Source organism: Kryptolebias marmoratus, linkage group LG6 (genome assembly GCF_001649575.2).
Source record: "Kryptolebias marmoratus isolate JLee-2015 linkage group LG6, ASM164957v2, whole genome shotgun sequence".
Lineage (NCBI taxonomy): Eukaryota > Metazoa > Chordata > Actinopteri > Cyprinodontiformes > Rivulidae > Kryptolebias > Kryptolebias marmoratus.
The window spans coordinates 3,948,188-3,974,692 of record NC_051435.1 but is presented as its reverse complement, the minus strand read 5'-3'; the positions used below and the strand labels follow the sequence as shown (position 1 = coordinate 3,974,692).

The 26,505-nt window shown below is 38.9% G+C and overlaps 1 protein-coding gene across 9 annotated transcripts in view; it reads right to left on the bottom strand.

Moving 5' to 3' along the window:
* col18a1a (collagen type XVIII alpha 1 chain a) overlaps positions 1–26,505 on the bottom strand; it is a 72,075-nt gene that overhangs the window by 24,966 nt on the left and 20,604 nt on the right. For 2 of the 9 annotated variants that reach the window (XM_037976185.1, XM_037976186.1), the window contains exons 1-3: positions 11,770–12,419; positions 1,873–2,411; positions 121–204 (exon numbers count right to left, since the gene is read on the bottom strand). In XM_037976185.1, coding sequence (XP_037832113.1) covers positions 121–204; positions 1,873–2,411; positions 11,770–12,241 — 1,095 coding nt within the window. In that variant the 5' untranslated portion in view covers positions 12,242–12,419. Of the gene's footprint in view, positions 1–120; positions 205–1,872; positions 2,412–11,769; positions 12,420–12,966; positions 13,434–24,138; positions 24,266–26,505 lie in introns of those variants that run through there. The other 7 variants (XM_017430395.3, XM_017430396.3, XM_037976189.1 and 4 more) reach the window with 6 other exon arrangements.

The window sequence follows — 26,505 nt, the reverse complement described above, 5'->3', positions numbered from 1 at the left end:
CCCATCATCAAATACATGTCTTCTCCTTGAAATAGTCGGTCTATTGTTCTGAAAAAAGGGGTTTCAGAAAACTGTGCTTGTGGTTAGTTATCGTTAAAAAAAAAAAATCGATTAACTCACCATATCTGAGTCATCTTCCTCTTCCTCACAGAGCGTCTCGGCAGCACGGGGGTCTCCCACCACCCTCAGATCACTGATCGCACCCTGTTGGAAAACACGTCCTTGGTGTTTTGATGTTTGATGATACATATAATCGTGTCAGAATAGCACTTGTTCTCACACACACACTCCCAACACATAAACGTGGCTGTTTGTCTCTGAACTTGTTGGTTTCTAATCATCCCAGGGAATTCCCCCCTCTCTACTAAATAACTGGGACCATTGAAGTCTCTGGTTTTAACCACTTTCTGTGAAGTGTTGGTATCTCTGCCTCAATAAGACAATCTGTTACAGGCTCCCACACAGGAAACTCACACTGATAGCGTGAACACTATCTTCCTGGCTATCAAAGAGCCATTAGCCATTGTGTCTCTGCTGGTATGTTATTTGAAGTCGAGTCTTTAGATACATTTATGTCTTGAGTAAAGCACCAAATTGATTTTTTAGGAGAACTTTGAAGATAAATGGTTCTTTGACATTTTAACTCTTTCTTTCTGTAGATTTTTAATGGCTGTTTTTGAGCTGCACAAGGCCTTTTCTGTCTGATGTTTAGCTGACCATTTCTCCCTCTTTTATCATTGTGCTTTAGATCCTCATAATAAATCTTAAGTTCCCTACATGAAAAGGATCAATCACTGTGGACTACATGGTTTTCGGTTTTGAGTTGAATGCACATTTTGTGATTATGCACTGTATATATTTGAATGTAAAAAAAAACAAAAAACACTTCCAAGTCTTAAATTCTTTGGGGAAAGCTTGAGCTTGCATCTCACTGGGCTGTGATTGTGGTGACCATTTGGACACAGAAAATTGTGAGAAAATACACATATTTTCATCTTGAATCACACTTATATGGTACTTACAATACATTAGTGTATGTACATAACTAAGAATAAATTGCAGCTTTCGTGTGACATTCCTGCAAACGACATGGCCATTTATTTGATATAAATTAGTCACAAAGAATTTTTATAATGGGCTGCGATAATTAGGTGTCTACAGTTTCATAGCTTTGTGTTCCTAAAAGCATTGTTTTAACTAAAAAGGAAGGTACTTTATTGCTAAAATATGCACCACTACAACTGTTTTTACTGAAAATAAGTCCATTGTATCAAAGAAAACACCAAATACCAACATTTTAGGGAGAATAAAAAGTCTATAAGAGATGTAAATTAAAAACGTTGGTTTGTGTAGCATTGAATGAAAAAAAAAAAACTTGCCAATTAGTAAAGTATCAAAGTGCACTCCTGCTGCACTAAAAAAAAACACCATTTGAGGTCAGCAGTTTTTGTTGGCACAGTCAGCTGACTGATGTTAATTAAAATCCAAATGTGAGGTCTTTTAGTTACTTACAGAAGAATCGCTGGGGGATATAAACATGTTTGTTATGATTTTGTGCCAACCTGGTTTAAGAAAAAGAATCACATGAGAGTCATTCAGCTGAAATGTTTCATATAATTAGTATGCCAATGGGAAATCAAAACAGGAAAGTGCACTTTGCCAAAATTTCACACAGCAGGAGTTCTGTCTCATCAAAGATCATTTAACGTGTATAAAACACTGAATTAGGGATATAAAAGGCCGACATTCTTTTTAATATAAGATTTATTGTTATCTACTCACTACTGAATGTAATTATTTATAAAAGTCTTTACAATGACTACAGGGTAACTATGTTCTTTGGTTGAAAGCAGTCAAAGCTTGGTAACATACCTTAAACTTGTCAGGTTTAGACCCTCCAGTTTGACCAACAAAGACTCCAGCACCAGGTTTCAGCTCCATCTTATCCGTGGATCTCTGAATGTGCATCACTTGAGGGTCTACATCACAGTTAAGGTAGAGCATCACCTTGTTATCCCTCACAGAAATAGCAAACCGGTTCCAGGTCTCTGTCATCGAGGGCACATGGAACCTGGCTGCTTCTTTGGACTGCTCTGAGTCAGTCTCAGTGTAGTAAAAAATGATGTCCTGTTTGTCTTTCTGCACAGCTGAAAGTCTAACACCCACATGCACGGTCTCCTGGGAGGAATCCGTGATGGAGAAGATGACTCCACCATTGTCAGAAGTGGGTTTCACACTGAAGATGAGGGCAAAGTTTCTGTAGAAGGAGCTTGGGAAGTGGGCAAGAGCCAGCTGGCCCGTGCTGGTGTCTGGACCAAAGAGGTAGCCAGGGTTATTGTCTGGTCCTTCAACCTTGGAGATTTCATCTGGAGGCGGATCCCCAATCAGTTCCAGCAGTGAGACGTTGTCTTCTGGTGAAGAGAAACAAAATATCAGGCCACAGTAGGAATACTGCAGAGAGGAGGTTAGGAGGGAGGGCAGCATGACAGGGTTTGGAGTTAGACCAGGGCCCATAAGTCTGTTGATGGGTGGCAAAATGTGATAGATGCAAAAATATGTGCTGTTATCAGACCATAACTATTATAAATAACCCATTTTTGTTTAAAGCCAAAGTCAAATCAACTGCTTTAAACAAACTTCTTGTTTTGGACTTTTTCCTGAAAGCTTTGGGAAAGCAATTCTGCTCAAAAAACCACAAACTAACAAGCAATTTCACAAGAACATATTTGCATGTTGAACTGAAGGCAACTGGACTTCTTTTTTTATTCCTGAAGATGTTTTGTTTTTCATCAAGGAGCTAGCTCAATTCAGTACCCTACATTCATAATATCTCAATAAAGAAAGCTCCTCAGTTGAGACGTGAAACGTCTTCAAGAATCAAAAACAAGTCCTGTTTTATTCAACTTTGTAGGATTATCATGCCCTAAACAATTTGGAGGTTTCAACAACATACTTAAGGAACACAAATAAAGTTTTAGTGCTCTTTAATTATAATTAGTTCATATTGAAAAGTAATCATATTTTCTGTGTTTTGATTATTCTATAATTTGGGTTCTTTAATTTTTTTAACCGAACACAACAATCTCTGAAAACAGACAGGCGTCTATGCCATCACATTCCAGAGGATGCTAAAAAAACAAGGAGAACAGTTCTTCCAGCTTGGGTGACATCTGTTAAATGTCACTGTTGCAGGGCACACAGGGACCAACAGCTGGCCTTCCAGCATATCTTTGCTCCCTTTTCCATCACCCTTCATGACTCTTGTTGGATCGGAACAAAAGGGCATCAGTAGTAACCCACTTGTGTGGCGACAAGTTTTTGTTATGGCAGCAAAACTGAAACTAAACTGATCTGCTTTGATCAAAAATGGGGTTTTCTCGCATTGAAAGACAAATCACAGAAATGGCTGTTTTTGGACAGCATGTGACATGCTTTGGTTGCTTTGAAGAAATGCTTTGGTTTACCACCTGGTGAGAAATGTGTGTCTGCGTCGCTCAGTTCAAAGCCTCCCCACGGCCATGAGAGCAGGAGATCTGTGGGGCTGACTGAACTGGAGCGTCTGCTTTCTGCTGTACAGCCATAAACTCCAGCCCTGATCATCTGTGAGCTATCTGAGGACTAAAGATGCTTTCATTTGAGTCTGAGCTGACAGAGAGGCCAGTCAAACTGGAAAAGGACAGCAATAAAAAGACATCCTCTTATGCAAATGCTCTCTCTGCAACACAGATTATTTCTGTTTCAGATCCAACTATTTAACAATATACATGTCAGCAAAAATATAAATCAAATGATGACTGAATAGGCAACTAAATATGAAATGTAAATATGCTTAATTAATGACCATCTTGAAGGAAAATCTAGAAATATATATGTATAAGCACATAGTGAGTTTAAGTCTATATCAAAGTCTAAAGCCAGGGTCACACTGCGATTTTCAGCTGTTGGAGACAAACACTTTTGTTGTAAAGGAAACATAAGAAAAGCTGTGCTCGTTAAATGTTACAGGCTCATTGACTAACACTTTATCACTTCTATGAACAAAAATGACCTACAACAAATATCGAGCAGTGTCTCAGGCTTTCTGGGAAACCTGTGCAGTGTGACTGATGCCTCCTTTTCCTCATTCTCCTAACCCTCTTTATAGAGTCTGAATCCAAAAATAAATGCTCAATTGCTCATTTGCAAAATCGTTTTCCTGCTTTGTTCCATTATTTGTGCAATCTAACTACTTCTGCATTCTATTTTAGCCTCTCATACATCACAACGTCTGGCTCATTTGGGAGATGGCTCTATGATTTTTGTTTTTTCTAACTTTTACAAACAACTGTTGAAGTTGCTCAGTGCGAGCTGACCATACCACCGTAGAATCAATCCTTTACGGATCTTTCTGAATTATTTAAAGCAAAGCAGCTTTTTTTTTTTTTCTTTAATTGGGGAAAAAATCTTGAAATGACACAATAGGTCCATGTTTAGACCTTTACAGGTATGCCTTGACTGCTGCATGAACGGCGCTTAACAATAAGCAGTCACTGACACCAAGCAGAGCAGATGTTTACTCTGATAAACTCAGAATGGCAGACCTTGAGGGTCCCTTTAATGGGCCAGTGCTCACATGTTTGAACGTGGATTCCCTCTATGCACTCAATCGTTGAAAAAAACTGGTTGTAATTCAGCTGTGAAATGCAGCATTAGGGAAAGAACATCATTTAGTTTGTAAATCATTTTGTTTGATGCTGACGCTGGCATGAAACTTTAAAGAAGCAGAGACAGCAACTTGGCATTCGTTGTAACTTTTTATACAAGACTTTCTTTCTTTGAACAATACAGGCACATATTTATTTGAATACTTTTGTCAAATTATCATATGTGCATGTTCATCTTGGAAACTTTTTAAACCTGTCATTAAGGAAGGCATCTCACTCGTTTACTCACACAAACCAGATGTGCGATTGAAAGATATATTTGAGGATGTTTTTATTAGTTACAACAATGAAGAAATATTTATGCAAACTATATGACCATCAACCACCTTTTACTACAAAATACATGTCTATGTAATTTACCAGATGCAAGTTTGAGACTATAATTAGACAATTTTAAAGGTCAAGTCTAACAATGATTTTTTTTTTTTTTACTAAAGTTGGATTAGGGCAGTCATTCCCTCTCAGAGATGAAAAATGTTGGCCACACAAAGGTTTCATCATTAGCATTTTAAGTGCAATCTCAATTCAGCTTTTCCAACCAGCCTTTGTTGAACACTGACAGCTTCAAGGTCAGTTGGACACAAAAAGAGAGCTGCTGATGAATGGAGTGGTGCCGGGTTTTATGGTGCTAGTTTGTCTTGTCAGGCCGACCGCTCACTGACCAGGAAAGCAACTTTTTGGCCCTTCCTAACATTCCAGAATGGGGTGCCACGGTTTGGGAGACCCGGTTGATGAAGCTGTCCGTAGAGTGTGACACTCCGTACACAGCCTTACACATGTCAACCCGTATAATCCACAGGAAAACACTAGGACATCTGGAGAGTCGGGAAAACTGTGTGATTTCAGCTGAGATCACTTTAGCATCATTTCAAAGATCCCTCAAGGCCTGCAGAGAGAGGCGATGATCTCGGCTTTCACTCTGCAAGAAGCTGCTGAGTTGTCTGACCTGGAGTGTTAAAGTTCACCTAGAAAATGTGAAAATTATAGTCCTCTGATTTGGTAAAAAAACGTCATGACTAATGCATCTTCATCCTAAGTTATGGTTGTAGTGATTGTCAGACGTTTGATTTAAAAATAAACCTGTTTTGTTGACATGTTTGCTGTGTCAAACCCTGTTTTAGACATTAAATAAGTAACTTGAATCAGTCAGCTTTGACTCATTCAGACATCGATCATATTTCTGTTATCGATCCACCACAAACCTAATGAGCTCACAAAACTTCCCTTAAAACCAGTTGAACTGAACCATAACAGAACTGAACCATAACAGTTAAAAAAAACAGTCTCCTTCTTACTGAAGCTTGACGAACAAAAATTGTTATTTTCAAAGGGATTCAATTTACCTACTGTACCATCTCCATACCTTCACTGCTGTTCATATGGTGGGGAAAAAAAAAGTACAAACTGTTAGCCCTTTTAAGATTTTTTGAATTTTTTTGTTTTACAAAAAAAAAATATACCAGTCATATCAATCAAATAAAAACACAACCTTGTTCTAAAGTGGAAGTTGGGTAATGAACCAGCAACTGTCTAACTGAGAAGAATTCCACCTCCTCAGTAGTAGTGCAATGATGCATGTATTTATACGGGACATTTGGTTCAGCATTTATACAAACGTAACTTTTGTGTGAGGTTTCTGCTCACAATTTTTAAAATGCAAGAGGACATCACACCATTAGAGTGTGTGTGTGTGTGTGTGTGTGTGTGTGTGTCTGTGTGTACTCATCCAGCAGAGTATGAAAAAGTATGAAATTAGATGTACAATCAAACATAAAACTTCATGTTGGTGCTGCATGTAGCTGTTTCAAAAAAGCATCACCTGAATGTAAACATCAAAAAACAAACTAGAATGCTCTTCCGTCACTCTCACAAATGAATTTTCAGGACTACCAAGAGTTATTTAATAGTAAGCGCACGCTACATCCCACTCTACTGGAAGCTGGAACGTAATGTTCTGCAAACTGACACGATTTATGAACATGAAAACACACATCTGGCAGAATAACTCCAGGAGATGGTGTTTGGATAGAAATTAGAAAAACAAGAAGGCGCAGTTCTAGTTACAACAGGCAATGCTACAAACTCGGGGAAAACCAAGATACATATAGTGATTTTTTGTGATTTTTATAAGTAAATCATAAAGGACATTTGGGACACAGTCAGTATTTGTACATTTTATACCACGGCCTATCAGAATCCTTGGACCAACAAATTAGAAGCTAAATTAACCCAATGCTTCTGTGCACATCTGCCCCTTCAGTGAGTGCAGCAGTTATAAGTTGTTGAAAGTCATACTTATACATTACTGAGCCCCAGTGAATCAGATTTCTATCAAAGAGTCTCACAAGAAAAGCAAGAGGAGGCATATTTAGTTGCCATCATTTTAAAAAAGAGCAACATGTTTGCTCTGGCTTGTAGATAAATGTGTATATGGCTGCTTATAGAGTTAAATTTTATACCTAAGTCAATTTTGTTACATATTGTTGTGCATTAATGTCAAACAGCACATCATTCATGTGGAAAAATTCAACTTTGAGACCCAAACCAGGTTCATTTAGGTGTTAATTTGAATCAAAACTAAACATCAAAACTGATTTTGCCCTTTACTTTTCGCAGTCTGTAAACCACAGGCATAAGTTAGCAGTTTCTTAAACTGCATCTCGTAAAGAACATTTCTGGTTGAACCACAGTGAAATTCATGTTGCATTTCCTAAAACACGAAAAGGAAGACGAGTCTATAACAAACTGTGCAACTGCACCCTTAGAATCATTGTCTACTTGTAAAATAATATTTAGATGCAACTACTATGCAAACTTTATAAATAACTTTGCAAAGCTTCTCAAATACATCTAAATGAGTAAAATGTGCATGCCAACTGCTTAGGAAACACCTGATAAAAAATACTAAAAGGCAATTATCCAGTTCAAAACATTACTTCTGTAATTACTTCTGAGCCTCATCACCTCTCATTTTGTACAAGTCTAACACAAACCAGAGGAGGGGAAAGGCTTTCTGGCAGAAAAGTAGCTGGACCACACTGCGCCCATAATTGAAGCCGTCATAAGATCCAAGTGAAAAGGATTCCCTGGTGAGCACCACCATGAAGGAATTTAACCAGCTTTAAAGCCTTTATGTCATAACATTCGATTTCAATCTCAGCTCAGTGGAACCGCAATGCCAGAAATTAGTAACATGTACATTTTCTTTTACCACCAATAAAATGTATCACCTTTCCTTTTTAAGAGCTCAGAATAAATGCAGCTGTATGAACAGGATTGGACTTAGTTTCAATTAAACAACTTAATCCTGTCAATTCAGACTAAGACTAATGGCTTCCTAAAAAGGATAAACTTTTGCTACCCAGAACTCTCTAAATTTAATTGCAGTTGACCCTTAGACCCTGAAATGAATGACTGCTCATCTCTCAAGAGACCAGGAACCATAGAGAAACATCATTAAAAGAGCTACTCAGCCTTGACAATCCTGCCCCCCAACAGTGAAAGGATCATGTCTGACAGAATCCCCGTGATGAACACTGATATCACGACAATCTTCCCACAGCAGCCTCTCACTCATCTATACATCAGACATCATGTGATCTACTCATCCTTCGTGTTATTTAGTGAGCATCTTTGTTTATTATGATGCTGTGTGATTCCAATAAAAGTGAGAAGTTTTCCCAAAAATCAGCACAATTGTTGTTTGACCTGCAAAGCTACTATTTCCATCCCAGACTTATTCAGACTGTAATCTGGGCATGGCTACTGAACCTCAAGCTCTAATGTGATGCAATAGTCTCATCCTGACATTTGCCTGAAAATAATGAACTAACACTGTGCTAAATGCACGTAGCTGAATGCTACTCACTGCAAATTGCCATCCATCGAGGCAAAATAAACAATCTTAATGTCATTGCAAAACACTAAAGGCTACAGTCAAAAAATAGATATTTTCTGTTTTGTCTCGCTTCATGTGTATTGTTTAAACTGAATCAAAATACAACCTCACAAAGAGAGGAAACATTCTTGTGTGACAGATCAAAGCTAAATGATGTAGGATTTGGGTGGTATAATGGCTTAACCTGTCGCCCTCCCACACATCAAGCTGACAGAGCTGTTGGTAATAAAGTGTCTGAAGCTTCCCAGACACTCCATCTAATAAGAGTTAAGGCGTAAGGTCAGAAGACTAGAAGGAGGTGAAGTTATGAGACTAATAATCAAGAAAATAAAGAAATTTTACCACCTTTTTTGTTTTTGAGGCAAACATTTACAGAGTTTTGTAGCATATTAACTTGTTCCCTTACGTGTACCTTTATTTACATCAAAGCCAAAGTGCAAAAACCTACTTTTTCCCATTTAAATATTTACCAGTGATTGCAAGTAAGACTCTCCAAAGCTCTAAACTGTGAGCAGAAACCATATGTAGTTCAGGGACTAAGCACTATAATTGAGTTTATCAGTTTAACCTGTGGATTTAGGGGGCAAATAAACCTTCCAGACAGTCATAATTCAAAAACAACAAGAAACTGGTTTCAGCAGATGCATCCATTTGCCATTTCTCAACCACTACTTAAACAAACAGCGTCCCACCTGAGATACAATCTAAACACTAACACAAATAAACACACTTCTTTCATCAGATCAGACAGGTACTGAAAAGCCTTTACTGCAGAGGTTTTACATTTGATTTAAAGGAACTAGAAGATCTGCAGTTGCACCTTGAGGCTATTTTTACAAGCAGTGAACATGCCTTGGTGTTGGACTGCGAGAAAAACACCCCCAGGGCTCAAAGATGGTAATGACATGTTTTACTTGAACATAAGGATTGATTTGTGAGGTCTTGGTTGATGGGTCAAGAACACCCAACAAAATTTTCAGAGCTTTTTGTATTGGACACAACAACTAATTCAAATTCTAGACAACCAAGCCAAAACTGTGTGTGTAAAACTGTAGCACGGTCGTAATCCATTACGAAGGGGCCTTAGTCATGGAGCCAGAAACACGATGTCCACTCATGTCTGTCAGTGAAACGAGGTGTCTGACAGATAGTGCAGCTGTAAAAAGACCATCCTTAACGCTCAGTGATATGAGCTGAGAGTGTGGGCAGGAGTGAAGATGGATATCCATCAAAGGGAACAAGCTATAAAGCAAAGCAGAGTCACAAGAGCACATTTTCCCATCAAAAAATGTTCAGTACAAACCAGAGAAACCAGTGGGATCTCACATAAATCAACAAATACTTGTAGGATGAAACGGAGTCAGTCTTTCCACAGTCTGTTTAGTCTCACGGGACGTGTTGCACATACAGTATTTGTCACAATAGGCCTGTTGGTCTCTTGAATTATATCACTGATGTTATGACATTATTGGTGTTATAATGACTAAATCTAAATAGATTTTAAACACAGGGTTTTTCCAAAACAATCTTTGGATCCTTTTTTTCCTTTTTTTTTGGTTTGGTTGGTACTTTTTACAATTTTCTCCTCAGTAATCATTGGTTTATCAGTTCAAAACACCATCTATCCATTTATTTCTTTTACCCATTTTTCCATCCAGCGGTCATTGTGTTAGAGGTGGGTTTCACCATTCGTCATAGGGAAACAAAAAAACAAACAAGACAGACACAGCATTGCCAGTTTAACGACTTTGTCACTATATTTAGTGGGTTTTCAGACCCCTCCAGCGACAGTTTTTTTAACGCAACTAGCAACAAATCTAGCAACTTTTTCTTGTGTTATTAGAGACTTCTGAAGACTGACGTGAAAGCGAGTATCGTCCTTTCCATTGAGCAGTGGTAATGCTGGGGCCCTTCCCTTGTCTCAAAGCACTCCGGGGTGGCTCAGTCCTCGCACAGCGTCCCTCCCAGCTGCTGTCAGAGCAGGAGATATTCACCACAGCATCGCCAGACTGCAGTTAATCTGACCGATTAATGTACTGTTGGCAGGATGTAAATGTAAAATTTCTGCCTGGAATGAACCACTGCACTAAGATAACTTTGACCGTCACTTTTGGGTCAAATTAGCCGGTCTCAAGTCTGGACAAAGAAGGAGGGTTGGAATTGTGACATTAAACAAACAAACAAAAAAAAAAGTTCATTTGTAGGTTTAAACATATTTAGGCTGTTTTTTTTAAATATATATACAGACTTTTTGTCTTTCAAACAACATGATTCCTTTCTGGCCAATTAAGCAAATTAGGTGATGATTTAATTTAGCAAATTCTTGAACTTTTAGGATAGCTAATTGCTATTTTCCTGAGGAGTTGGCAACACTGGACAGACAACCATTCATTCACGCTCTCACTCACATCTAGTGACAATTTAGAATTACCAATTAACCTAACATGCTTGTTTTTGGCCTGTGGGAGGAAATCGGAGCACCAGAAGAAAATCTAAAATGCACGGGAGAACACACAAACTGTACACAGACCAAACACAAGTGGGTTTTAACCTGCAACCTTCCTGATGCAAGGTGACAGCCCATTTCAGGACGGATGATGGGATCAAGTGAGACAAAAAGACTAAAACCAGCAAAACTAAAAAATAGGTGATTACATCACTGTTTCTCTGTAAAGCTCCATACTTTGAGTCTATATGGATAAAAAGCTTTTTTAAGTAACACAATTTTTCTAACAAAAAGCTGTTTGGGAGGTGTAGATGCAACAGGAAATCTCTGTTCTTAAATATATCTGTAGTAGCGTGAACCTGGGCCTTAGTCAAATACTCGAAAATCATCTGATCAAATGTTACCTGGTGAAAAAGTAATGTACAAAGTTATGTTATGGAAGTTTAATTAAATCTGTGTATCTCGATGTATATAAAAGTTACGGGCAAGAGGACAAGGGAAACATGCAACATGTTAAACATGTTAACTGTCTGGCATCATGCTTGTTAGGCTGTAGCCAAAAAAAGATCTCTTTTATAAAAGAACGTACTCGGGAGCATTGTTAATACCTTGGGTCAGGACTGGCAAGAATAAGTATCAATTAACTGGGTGGGGAGGTTTAGAAACTTTCAAAACCGTTTCAAAATGAACCCAAATAGGTTTCATTTCGAACCAGTGATTACCTTTCCGGTTACTAACTGACAAGCACTGATACCCTTCATCCTCCTCATCTGGAAGAGCGTGGCACTCCACAGGGAGGTGTCCCTCATCCAGCAGCGTCCAGCAACTGTCCTGCAACACTTTGCAGAAACTCTGGCAAGGCAACACAGGTGGTGGGAGCACAGAGCCACACTTTGGAACCAAGAGAAGGCAGAAAAAATGTTCCAAACTATGGTGGCAGTGTGACTGCAGCAGCCATGACCACTCATTTAGGAGTGATTGGACTTCCTCCACACTGGTTTGGTTGAGATAATTGGGCACGGCAAACGTTTCCCCCACCACAGAGGAGCAGAAAGGAAGAGCAGCATCTATCAGCAAGCACTGTGATGATTCAATAACCAGTTTTGATTTAGCTACTTCTGTGTGGTTTTCATTTGTTGCCTGGGTGTCTACAGCTGTCTGACTAAGGAGTGATGGTGGAGTACCATCTAACATGGCTGCAGTTTGACCAGTCAAAACTTTCTGTTTTGTTGATAATGTTTCACTGGATATTTGAAGTACAGAGTTAGAGTCTGGTCTTTTATGATGAGTTTTGGGTTGGGTAATAAACAGTTTATGGGTTTGAGTTGGTGTTCCTGTTATAGAAAGAGTCTGGTTAGGAACTGGAGCTAAATTATTCTTTAACATTGTAAGTAAAATGTCCTCATTAGGTATCCAAGTGTCTTTCAGTCGTTGATTGCTCTGAGACACTGCAGCAGCCTGTGCAAAGTTGCTGTCTGAAATTAAAGTTATCAAATCTTCTGAACTTTTATAAGCCAGATTTAAGTCATTCCTGCTAGATCTGCTGTTTATGTTGTCGTGATTGTTGTTGGGTCTTTTAGGAGCAGAGCTAAGATTTGGCTCTGATTTTGCGTTTTTGAGATTATGAGCATCATCTGCTCTGTTGAGGGATGTTTTGTCTTGAAACTTTAATTTTTGCTTATTCTTCGAGGACCCTGCACCGGCTTCACTATCTAAACCTCCATGATGAATGGAAATGACTGCTTCTTTTTCAGATCTAAAACTCTTCTTAATTCCTGTAATAAAATCTGATTCAGAGCTTAACAAAAAGCCAGACCCAGAGTCTGATTCAGACTCAGTCCTAGATCTAAATCTTCCAGTGAATTTTAAGTGGTCAGATTCTCCAGAACCCACACCCTTTAATGAAGATGTGCCATTACCAGGTTTACTTGTGTGTGATGAAATCCCTGGAGTTGTCTTTTCTGATGTGTATTCACTCTTTGGTTGCACTGAAGGAATTATGGTGGTCAGTTCTGGAGCCCTGGTGGTCTCTGCCCAAGTCTGCTCAACCTTTGGGATTCCAAGTTCTTCATCAATGATTTCTGCTCCAACACTTGCGTTGCTCTCAGACGGCGACTCTCCGCTACCTGCCAGACTGCCAGAACCCTCTTGCTCCACTACTGGGGCCAATGTTGTGGTACCAGACAGGAACCAGAACCAAGCATCAGAGCAGACAACCCACTGGGCCAGCAAAAACAAAACTCCAAACTGGATCTTCATTATTGGCATGATATCCAACCACATCCAATACCGCTGGATCAGGCTCCCAGAGCGAACGATGACATGTCCACACAGTCCCAACGCTCTGCCACCACCACACACACTCCACCAGCCAGAGGGGAGAAGTGAAGAGGAGTCCTTTCATTCAAAAGAAGTAAGGAGGAGGGGGACAGGGAGGAGGTGTGCACCGTATTGGCTGCCGAGGCAATATTTATTCTTCTGACTCCTCCTCCCACTTTTGTTGCAGCAGTGAAAAGCGATCTGACACCACAGAATTACAGCAGCCTTGCTTTTCAGTGTACAAAACCTATGCTTTCAGGGTGTTACAGAGAGGCCAATTTGCTCCCCTTGACTAATCGTCTTTGTTAAACTATGATAATTAGAGAACTACAAATATAGGTTCATGCTGATTGAAGTTTTAACCCAAAGAAAGTATACACTGAGAAGGCTGATGTGTTGAAATGTTGAAATATTCAATAACAACAGTACTTGATTTCAATTACTGTGGTTTTTTATTTAAAATACTGGAGGAATATTTGTGCAACAGAATTAAATATCGCCAGAAAACACAGACAATCATGAAACTGCCTGATTGTCTGCCATTTAGCAAAAATATCTCACAAACCAGTAAACAGAATTTAATGAAACTTACAGAAAGTAATTGATAGATGTACAATTCAAGATGGTTGTCACACCAAATCCAACTTAGAACATACAAAAATGTCTAAAACTGAGCTAATGTTATTTTGAGCCAGAATTTGACGTGACCGTAGCTGAAATTCATCATTCACATACCGTGAGCGCTAACAGACCACAACATACACTTTTTAAAGACTTTGTCTAATTAATGCAGCCTTGATATATATTCTAATCACTAACAGATTGTGCAAGAGCTTTCTTTAAAGATCTGGCATGCAAGGCAGTGGCTGACATGAATTTCTTTAAGAAATGCTAGATTCATGACTTAAAAAATCCAATTTTCTGAATAAACTGAATCATTTGCTTTTTTTTCAGGATCATCTCTAACAGAGTTATTTGCTCTCACAAGCTTGGTTGTACACAAAGACACTGCATTCCTGAAATGCAGGCATTTATTGTTTAATCCAGTTTAAAGGGCTGTTTCAGCACCCTGTGGTTATATTGTAATCCTGGCCTCAGTTTCTTGTCCAGACTGGTTTCTTACACTGCCTATGGAACCGGCTGACAGAAACCTTCGACAGCTCCAAATGGGAGCTCCGAGTTAAAAGGAAAAAAAGACGCTTGTGTGTCTTTCTTGCAGTATTTGGGTTAAAAATAAAGGAAAGCATGTGCTGTGTGTTTGTAACCTTGCTTGTTGATAGAAAGGAACTCAATAGGCATCTCGTTAGGGCTTTTAACGCTTTCAGATGCTCATGCAAAGAGGCAGAAAAGTTTTTGCAAAAGCTTGACCACTTTAACCCTCCCGTGGCCTTCGGGTCAAATGGACCTGGAGTTACAAAGGCTCCTCTTCCTCTCTTCAGTTACGAGCGCTTCAGGAGAGTTAAATTGCTGTCATGGCAAATTTTAAAATGGCAAATGTCTGCAACTTACTGAATTTGTATTTTAGCATTAAACTGTGATTCCATAGGCCATTTTTTTTCACATTTAAAAAACTAATTTAATAAATTATCCTTAAACGAATAAGTAAAGAAAGTTAATTCCAAAACTAAAACAAATCTGAGGTTTTCTATGTTTAATTCAGTGGTCCATTCTGTCTTGAGGCTGTCTGCAGACTGATTTCAGTTTTGTAAACGTATACTCATTTGACCCTCGGGGCAAGAAGGATCCAACACACTTAACCAAGCAATCGCTCATTCTGAAACTGTCAAAAAGGGACAATTTAATTGTAGGCATAAAAATAATGACATCCTTTTGTGGAAAAGGACTTTCTCAAGCCTTTACCTTCAAGCAATGCATTTAAAGAAAGGGGCCATTATAACATACTTTCAGGAACATTCAAAACGACTGTTTAAAATTTACAAGTATCAAATGCAAAAATTTAAAAAAAAAACCCAACCCTTTCCAAATCTGACTAATAAAATATTATTTTTTTCTACTATTTTAAGGATTGCATTAACTGACTCAATAAAAAGTGCTTCATCTTCAGTCTGGGGTGTTTACATGTAAATAAACAACAATGTCTTCAACTGGGGAGATGCAAAATCAGATTATTAAAAAAACACTTTAGAGCATTTTTTCTTGCTGTTAACTTTCATATTTCTTGCTCATTGTTTGATGACCATTGGGAACTTGAGCTAATAGGTTTAAAATATACCTAACATTGATCTGGTTTGCTGGATGACGATGATGTTGATGAAACTTGTAGTTTAACCATTTTTACCTGTAAGCACTTATATTTCATGTCACAGATGTCACACAGCTCTGGTCTCTGGATTGTTGTACCAAAGGGTCCAGATAAAACTGAAAGAAAGTGTCGCATCAGAGCAAAAAAAGGTCCTGAGTTACAAGCCAACGCAAAGTTTTATAAACAATGTTTAAATTGAACAAAAATAAACATGTTAATGAGAAATTCAGATTTCATAAACTTCAGTTGAACCCTCCCATGGCCTTTGAGACAAACTGAACTAAAGTTACAAGGTCTTCTCTACCTCTATTTATCTCTCTCTCTATTTTGAGGGATTCAGGAGGGTTAAAAAGAGGTTTCATGGATATTAACAACAAAAGAAAACCCCTCAGAGGCACCTTATTGTCAATAAAGCAATAGTTTAGATATTTTGGAGTTCTGTAAAAGAAAATCGAGCAAAATATCTTACCTGTTGTAGATAGGTCTTTGAATGACCTAAATTTGGAGAAATAGAGTTCAATTTTGTTCTAATAGACAAGCTAATAGTTAATCTGAGAAGGACCAAGACCAAAGCAGGTTGTCACCTTAAAATAACTTTTCGCAGCAGTTCATTTAAGTACTATTTTATAAACCTTACATTTTTGCGAATTTTGCACTACACAGTTACTTATATAGAAATTATGTTGTCATTTGCAAGGCCAAATAGCAGCAGCTGGCTATAGCACTTATGGTGCAACCTGAGGCCTTTCCAGCAGGAATGATATAATATTTCTGCCAGAATATAAAAAAATATTGGTCGCATAAACCTCTTTCAAAGTCTTGAGGTTAAATACAGTCTTCGCCTCGCTTGAACTAGCTTCTAGCTCATCTGTCAGGTCATAATTAAACCGTGATTTCTCAAACTGAGGTCAGAGTTGACTTTATTTTCTGTAAACCTACCTTTAAAGTGATAGTTCAGATCCTTTTATGTAGGATTAAAGGATCTGAACTGTAAAGGTAGAGTTTCAGAAACTTATGATATAGCAGAAAAACAGAAACTGACACTTTACAACTGCAGAGATTTCCCTGCTGTGAACAGCTGTGTTCGATTTCTCTTGATTATTAAAAACTAATACAGAGATGTTGACTTCATTAAACCAACTGGCACAGTTTCTATTAAACGAGTCATTCTAAATATACACAAAAACTTGAGTTTTCTACAGTTTCTCTTTAATGTTTTACTTTCACTTGAATATCCTATTCATAATTACATGAAAATATCAGGCAAAAACACAAAACTGCCTGAAACAGAACAGATAATGGATAATGATCCAATGATGAGAATTAACAAACTTGTGGCTGTACTGCTGACAGACAATAGTATTCATTTTTCATTCAAATCTGAAAAAATGAAAGTTTGTCAATCATGCATGAGTGGCCAAACATACAGCTTGTATTAAAAAACAAACCTTGGTCTAGAAGAAGACCAAACTGGATTAAAAGAAAGGCAGAACACCTTTGGATTGACGGACTTTTAGTGTTTGTAATCTCTGAGCATCAAAGCCTGAACATGCCTTGAACTTTCTTGAAAATTATGTGTCCCCCGTTTCAAACATTTCTTTCCCGTCTACTACAACATGCATCGAGTCTCAACCACGAGGCAGAACGACAACACGGCTAGAAGACTTCCTGTTTCAAAGTGTGGTGTCGGACACTTAATTACAGTATAAGAGGTTCAAAAGTTTGCGCTGTATGTTTAAGACAAAAAGGAGACTAAAAGAAGGAATGCATTTCCTCTGCTTTTGATTTGTGACACAACCTAAATTAAATCCTCTTTAGCTTAAGCGCCCCGTTGTCATATATTATTGAGCCTTGCTCTTTAATATTGTTCTTTTATGTGCCTGTCACACAAGTACACGTTCGAATGGTTCGTTTGTCGTTAAGGCATTACTTCTACAAAGCTTGAGGACGTTTTCTTTAGCTCGTGTTACATCCTGGTTGACTGCTGTCAAACTCCTGCCTGTGGACAGAAAAATATGACTTCAGCAGGGTTTTGTACTCAAAGAAATAGCTGAAATGCAATTACTGCTCAAATTTCCAACATCAGCTTTGACCTCTAAAGCCCAATAGTAATTTCAGAAACCCTTTTGTATTAGTCTAATTTGGCAAAATGCCAATATTTTGATATATACACAGTAGAAGAGCCAAGATAAACAGAAATGTTAAAGCTGTGGTAACCAGGGTAAACTCATGTGTGTGTCTCTCACTCCCTGTCAGCCCTCCTAATAAAACAGGCAAACAGAAACAAAACACAAAGGGAGCTTTAGACAAAAAGTCCCTGTCCGTACGAAAACAACACGTTGTGTTTAAGAGTTTTATGTAGCAGATAAGACAAGTTAAAAAGAACCTTCACCTTCATTTTTGAAGAGAAAATCCTGAGCTCAGATACAATTAAAGTCAATGAGAGTTTGAGGGGGTGCGTTCTTCACTCTGAGGGGATTTAAGAGGAAACCATGAGTCCTACAGCAGAGGCAGACAAACTGGATGCAAGGAGATACAATTTCCCACATCTTGATGTATAAATTGTATAAGAAGTGGGAAGTTTGTGAGCTTAAGAAGAGGTCCATTGCAAACGTTTTGGAAAGTTCAGACAGCTCAAAGGTCAGAGCGCATGACATCATCACAGTCCATGTTAGGCATTCTGTGGTAAATTCTCAAAAAAGTCACAATACTTAAACTGTAATTGTGTGAAAGCTGTTAAAGACCTCAACATTCCAGTTCAGACATGCAAAGATCAACCTTCTGTGACCCGTTTCTACTGGGAACTATATCTGAGGAGCATAACTCCAAAGAGGGCTGGGGTTTCTCACTTGTTTCATCAAAATCCTATTGTTGTCTGTGTCTGTGGAGAATTTTTTTATATTTTTTTGCAAGATTAATCCACACCATATGATGCACCACTACCAAAAGAGCACACTATTTATGACTGAGCCGCATATTATGATGTATTTCATGACTAAAACTGAAGGTTAAATTTCTAGGAGTAAGAGGGGACTTCAAACTTTAAGCTTTGGCACCTTTAATAAGTAGTAAATTCACCTAATTATCTATTATCACTTTGAGTATTACTTGTCTATTGTTGGGTGGTGGCAGAAACAAAAAAACAGGAGGATATCTCAGAAATATCAGCAAAACTATCCGTATTTTTTTTTTATCGTTCTTTGTAAACCATGGCTAGAAACTAATCCTCTGGATACTTTAATATATGTTTATGTAATGTTGTGGAAATCCTCAGATGTCTGAAAGAAGATAAACTTAAATTCCAGGCCTCCCTGCATCTGGCCTCACAATACACAGACAAAAGCACGCAACCCTATACCAGAAAAGAGTTTGAAGGCTGAATCCATCAATGGGAGGTGAATGATCGACTAATTACGACACCAACAAAACCTCCTTAACATAATCCACAAGAGTCTGACGGCATCCAATCATCTCTCCCTGCACAGGGGAATTTTATGTCATGCTGACTGCCTTTCAGATATCAGATTTCAGATGCCGAGGGCCAATTTCATTCCTAAGTTTAGCTTTTTGTCATTTAATGCAGCCTAAAAAAGTTATAAATAGCAAAATATTCTAACCCAACATCTTTCTAATAAGCCCAATTTTTCCTTAAAGCTTCCCTGAACACAGAAATTCTGAAAAGTAAAAAAAAACAAAAACACATTGCAACACAAAAAATGAGGATTTCCCTTTAAGCCGTCAGGGAGCAGATAATACAGATAGAAGCTGCCTCGAGGCAGACACCGTCACATCACACACGCCGATGTTATTTCAGCAGGTGAGGAGTTTTTCCCTCTATCACTGAGTAATGTCTGAGTGGTTACAGAGGCTGCAAGGCATTGGGATTAAATGGCATGAATGAGGACATCCACAGTTGGTCCTGAACAAGCCCACTCCTGGCTAACAAGAAACACACATAAACACAATTGTTTTATTGTCGCTCTGCATGCCACAGCTCAGCAGAGTCAACAGTAAGACACAGACATATGCAACGTTCAGAGACCATATGGCAGAAACACCGACGACACCTGAGCCCAGACTGATCTGCAGCTCCTCCGTCTGCCTCCACGCTGCCACACTACCCCGCTTTGCTTGTCACGCTGAAAGAGCCTAATTCAAATGACATCTTCTCTCTCATCTCTAAGATCTCTGACCAGTGAATGTGTGTCACTGAGTGTGTGAGACAGCTAGAGAATGAGGACTAGGGGGGGTTGGCTAACAGAATGGAGGTCATGGGGTCACAGTTATCACATTTGGAGGGAAAGGGTTCCTGTTTCCCACAGACAGAGACCTATCAGGCCTGCAGGAGCAAGTTCTGACCGAGTAACTCTCCCTGCGGGCAAATGCCTCTTGTTTAGACATTAACCCATAAACTGTTAAAGTTTCCTAAATTCATTAGCAAAGCCAAACATATGGAGCAACTGATGGATAAAACCCTCCACCAGTTCAATCATTCATCAGCTCAACAACCAACAGCAGATACATTCTCAATAACTTGAGTTGGAAATGTTAGTAAATTTAAGGCCTAAATTAAAAAAGCGAATATATGACCTCTTTATTAATATTTTTACAAACTACTACAATGCAATTATAAACAATAAAAATAGCAGGAAATGCAGTAATTTTAATTTTTCTGTCTTTATTTAATTAAAGACAGTATAAACCTAATATATTTCATACTTGATGTTGTTTTCATATTGTAGGAATGATCAAAAATAAAAATAAAAAACAACAGCACAGCTTTCTACTATATTTGTCAACAGCAGGGCTATATTGCTTTAGTTTGTTATGTTCTATACTTTCTCTTATGGCAAACACTAGCAGGCAAACACTAATTTTCTAAGCAGCTACATAACACTCTACAATAATTACCTGCTTAAATGGTTGAAACATGGCAAGAGTCATCAAATGGTCCTTATTGTTGTAGAGGAAAGTATGGAACTTGTGATGGTCTGATTGTAAAATAAAAGCTCCTCAAAAAGCCACATTCCTGGTCTGGGGTCTGGGGTTAGAGGTCCATGTGACCTTCAGCTTCCATCAGCAGTGGAGCCGCTAGCAGACTCAGTGTTTACAGGAGGAGAAGCCTCAAAACGTGTGTTCTGTCCGCCGCTCCCTCTGCCCTGCTCAGCCGCTGCGTCCACAGCGTGCCCCACTGCCAGCTGTCGGTGCGGACAAGCAATGTGCTTCTGACCCACATCTTGACCCACATCTCCACACTCAAAACACTTCATGCTGCCGGAGCTGGCATGCACCATGTAAAACCCTAAAGGAAACATCAAGTGTCTGAGTCGTGGATCCAAAAACATAAGTACCTGTCTGCGCAGTGATAGAACCTGTTTCAGTTTGACTCACTGCGCAGAATCCGTTCGTCATCCTCCCAAAATGTTTTATCTCTTGCTCCAAAGCCTCATTAGGAACAAACGGGGGGAGCCCGGACACAGTGATACAGGTGGAAGGTAATGCCAGCACCGAAACCTGCAAAAAGTCATGACTCTACTCTTTATAAGTGCAGACACTTGATACAATGCTTGTCGCTTTATGATAACAACCCCACCCTTATTCATTTGTGAGGAATACACTATATTATTGTGCCCCAACGGTTCTCCGATGGCCAACAGCACCTGCTCCATTGTGGACTCAGTGACAGGAATGGCATGCCCGAGGACGCCATCCCCGCTGAGAGGACCACGCTGTCTGCCGACGCCACACAACAAAACAATTCTCACACAAACCACAAGACAACAACAAAAACAAACATATACAGTAGAAAAAGTTTGAGAAGCAAATTCACCACACGCCACCACCAACTCCCAGCGTGCAAGAAAGAAACATCCTTATTAGCCCTGAACAGCCCCAACTTTTTTTAAGACTAATTTCTTTATCTGATTTGTGGTTAAACACTTGTAAGCAGATCTCCAGAATCCTTCCAGATGCTTTTTCCCCCCACTAACAGGCAGCAAATTGCAACTGTTGCCTGTTTAAAGACTGCTTGGCCTCGACTCTGAACCGAACGACTCAGTATCCTGCAGAAAGAGACAGACAGGCAGATTGAGCCCTGCAGGGTTCCTCTCAGTCCTGCTCAGGCAAGCAGAAACAGCTCGGCTGTCACTCTCAATAAGAGGCATTCCTTAGCAACAGGCGAATATGTAGCCTGCAGTGTCTAAACAACGGTTACAGTACTGGAAAGAGGTGGATATAGGACATAAGGCAGACACAACTGTTTTACTGAGTTTAATTGTTCTCGCAAAATATAATTTTCAGTGTGTACACAATCAGTCTTGTTCAGCAGATCAAAGCTCAGCAGTTTTTCCAAACACAAATTATATCCTGAGAACATGTTCGAAATGCCACAAAATTCCCTGTCGGCGTTTAAAATGTTTCTCCGAGTCTTAATCCTGAGATTTAATCAGAACCCATGATTTATGAATATTTTTCCAAACATGACCCTTAAATAATAGAGTCACATTCTTTGAATCATTTTATATAAATAAACTATAAATGGGGCTTTTAAAGCTTTACAAGCTAAACTTTTTGAGTTGTCATCAGATATTGAAGAAATAGAATTACAAAACTATTCAGAACAAGAAAGAAAAGAATTAAAGGCCTGAAAGCTCAAAAACAAGAGAGTTCTTGGAGCTGTAATAACTCGCCGATTTAGAACATTGTCAGTTTGAATTGTCCGTAAATGTCTCGGCTGTAATTGGCCCACTCAGTCTGAAAGGTTTTATCAGATCTAATGACAAACACAGTATTGATTCTTCCACCTGAGTCAAATCTTCACTGACAAGCTGAACTCTCACTCTGACAGCTGTTTACCATCTAAATGTGAGTCTGCACACACAGAGCATCAGGTGTGATGGATTTCTGGATGTTTTGCAGGTTTTACCATAATATTAGAAGGTGGGTGTTTCTGGACCTGGTGGGAACAAAATATCAGCGTCAGTATCCACCCCTGGACAGTGAGGTGGGAAAAGAGCGCCCTCTGCTGTCTACAAGATGAAACAGCTGAAACATGAGACACACTCCTCTGTCAGCTGTATTCATCATGCCATGTCAGCAGAATCAGTTTGTTTCTATGGCTCAGAAATAAAAGCATCAGATTTCTCCTTTTTTCCACATTGGGTATACAATGATCTAAATACAAACTAATCAACTAAAGGACAAAATGCAAACTTTACTCTGCAGCTGTGGAAAATCAAACACAACAACTATGGGGCCTGTCGACAGCCGGCAGCAGCTCATGGTAGACAAAACACACAGTCAAAATACTCATTATGGGGGGAAAAAAAAGCATAAAACATACATGTGTCCCTGGAAGGGGAAGCGTGATCATATTTCACGTAAATCCTGTTTCAAACGATGCTTATTGAGATAGTAAAGTCATTACAAGGTGTTTGTTTTCATTTGCTACAACAGTGAAACTCTCAACACACCTGCAGCGTTGATGTGACCACACAAAGACAAACCACAAACACATGCTCGCAGTGATTATGTTTCCTGATTGATGGGACTTAAATATAGTGTTACCAGAACCATAAAATGACTTAAAGGAGGAGATTAAACTGCTTTTTTTTGGTTGAAAATTTTAAAATCGGTCAAAAATCTTTAATATCAACATCTGATTTAATCTTTTTAAATCTTTATTTTTCTCTTCAACATGCCAAGAACAAATCAATCTTCAAACATAGCTGCAATTGTTCCCTTTGACCTTTCCAAAACTTCTCAGGATTTCTAAAATAATAATGTTTTGCAACATAAACAAATCTGTTCAAGTGTTCTCTTAAAATAATATCTGTAACAGAAATAAAAAAAGATAACAGCTGTGAGTGCAACACTACAACTTCCCAGAGTTGATTTTTGATGTTAATAACAGCAGTGTGAGAACAACTACCTGAGTTTTATTTCTTTTGTATGTTACTAATTTTCCTCAAATACAAAAAACCCAGTTCTACATTACATACCTCAATATCGTTGCTTAATTTTAAAAGATCTTATTTTATTAAAAATTGCACATTTTCTTTGTTTTTAGTGAAGTTTTCTCTGATGTACTTCTTGCTTTGCTAAACCTGCAGTATAACTGAAGTAAAGGTGACGTGAGAGTGAATAAATACATCCACAGTGAAAAGTCAGAACAGAAAACAGGGAACACCAAATACAAGTTCCAGATATAATCCATAAAGCTCGGAGAGTTGTGTGTTAACTTTAAGCGAAGGGTCACCCTTCTGTGACAAATCATTTACCTGCTTTCCAGACCTGAAAGGAATGGAGAAGGGACTCTCCCACATCAGGAATCCAGACTGCTTGTCTATAAAGGGCAGGGTTTCAGGGTCAGGGAGTTGAAAATGCCCGATTGTTTCTGATTAGCTACACATTTACCACTGAGTATCTGAGTCCTAAAAAGGTGGTGTTCTAACTCCAGTAACCAGTAGTTAGCTGGTCAAGTTCTGCGCGTGTTTAGCAGAGCTCATACCTTTCATTCTGCGTAGCTCCAACGGTAGTTTTTACGTTCTGTAAACCTGTTCAGGCCTGATAACATCCTAGTTCTCTTTCAAAGCACTGCTAAACGGAAAGTTCATACAAAAAGGTGCGATAAGAGAGTAAAATGAAACGTGCTATTTTTCCCTTAATGCTAAACAGCAGTTGAGCTGAGTCAGGAGGTGCAGAGGTTAGTGCAGGAATTGCACATACCAGCTGTTACCTTGTGACTGGTCACAGCAAGTCTGAACTTCTCCTTCCTCAGACATCTGACTCCCAAAACCAGGCCAAGGGCTCCAATTTGGGGCCAAATGCCAACCACATATTCTTACATCAATTTAAAAAAAAAAAAGCCAAATTCGACCCATTTTTTGGAAATAAACAAAAAACAAGAAGTGATTTTGATTTGCCACGACAGCTGCTAGGAAGAAATGAATCAGCAGGATTTCTAAGATGATTTTTCCATGACTCAGAGAGAAAAGCAGCAGTTTGCAGGAGGACTGGCCAGCTGCTGATGACAACGCTGTCATTCTCACTTCCCACAAAGATGAAACGGCTCGGAGATCGGAAGCCTGGAATTAGCAGTGTTGACTCTGCGGATTAGGATCCATAACCGGACGGGCAGAAAGGGACAAATCATCCAGATTCTTCTCTGAGAGGGATTTGTAAGTGAGTTTATAAGGAGATGGAAAACACATCTGACATCTATGTAATTATCCCTCAACCTTTAAGTTTTCTCCCAGAACCCCTATGCTAACACTGGAAACACACAGAACTGGTCCCCTGTGGGTTTCTTCTTGTTTATATTTTTATTTGTGTTGTTGACTTTTCCCAGATGAGAACAGGCACAAAGAATGCGGGTTATGAGAACTTCTGTTAACAAAGTAAACTCAGTTAAGTGCTTTAAAAGGATAATCTCTTCAAGTTAAAGCACTAAAAAGTTCAGCTGTGCAACACATGATGGTGAGAAAAGGGGGAAATAAAGAAACAGAAATAACAGAGTTTGAAGTCAACATTTTAACCCTGGATATTTGGCTGATATATTGGCTTTGAAAATCAGGCCAAGACATTTAAAGGTAAATGAAGAAAGATAAGAAACTAATGCTCTTCTAAAGGGAACATTAACATCAAACTGATGAGAATTAAAGAAAAATCTGATTGTAGTGACCAAATTGTTTTAAGCACCAAATCACCTTTATTATTATTTATTATCATTTCAGATTTTTTCATCTGTTAGTCCTGTCATGTGTGAAAAAAACCCACATGAAAATACATCAAAAAATCTATCTTGATACGGAAATGTTTGTCATGACTTTTGCTGGCAGTACATGATCCAACTTGTACTGACAACTTTCTATTTCTCAGGTACACCTTGCTAGTAGCTGGTTGGACACCCCTTTGCCTTCGGATCTGTCTTAATTCTTCATGGCATAGATTCAAAAAGGTGTTTTTTGGTGCATATTGACATGATAGCATCATAAGTTGGTGCACATTTATCAGCTGCACACCGATCCAACAGACTCCAAAGGTGCTCGATTGGACTGAGATCTGGTAGATCTGATGGCTGTGGTTCTGTTCTTTGCTGACTGAAGTGGTACCTGTGTGGTTTTCTGCTGCTGAAGCCCATCTGCTTCAAGGTTGGACATGTGTGTCCAGAGATGGTATCCTGCAGACCTTGGTTGGAACAAGAGAGTATTTGAGCTCTCCATCATCTGGAACCAGTCTGCCTGTTCTACTCTGATCTCTGACATCAACAATGCATTTTTGTCCAAACAAATACAGCTCACTGAACATGTTCTCTTTTTCAGACCATTCTCTGTAAACCTAATAGATAGTTATGTGAGAAAATCCGAGTAGTTTCTGAACTACGCTGAAAACCAACAACAACGCCATATTTAAAGTCACTTAAACCCCCTTTCCTCACCAGTCAGACTGGTGAGGAACTTGAGCAAGTCTAGATGCTATAAATGCATTGAGTTGCTGCCCTGTGATTGGCTGATAAGCTATTTGTTGAACAGGTGGACCAATAAAGTTGCAGGTAAGTGGATATTTGTGTCTTTCCCTCGGTGTCTCTCACTGCATTAGGACATGGTTCTCTTTCAAATTCCTCTAGAATGCCGAGAGTGCTCACTCAAGCTTTCATTGACTTCCATTGTATCTGAGCTCAAAGTTTTTGATTGAAACAAGACATGAAGGACATTTTTAACTTGCCATATCTCTTATTGCATTGGTCTCCAATCCTGGTCCTGGAGTGCCACCATCCTGCAGGTTTTACTTGTTTCTCTGCTCCAACACACCTGATTCTTCTTCTTTTGTATTTTCTTCTTCTTCTTCTTCTTCTTCTTCTGTATTTTCTTCTTCT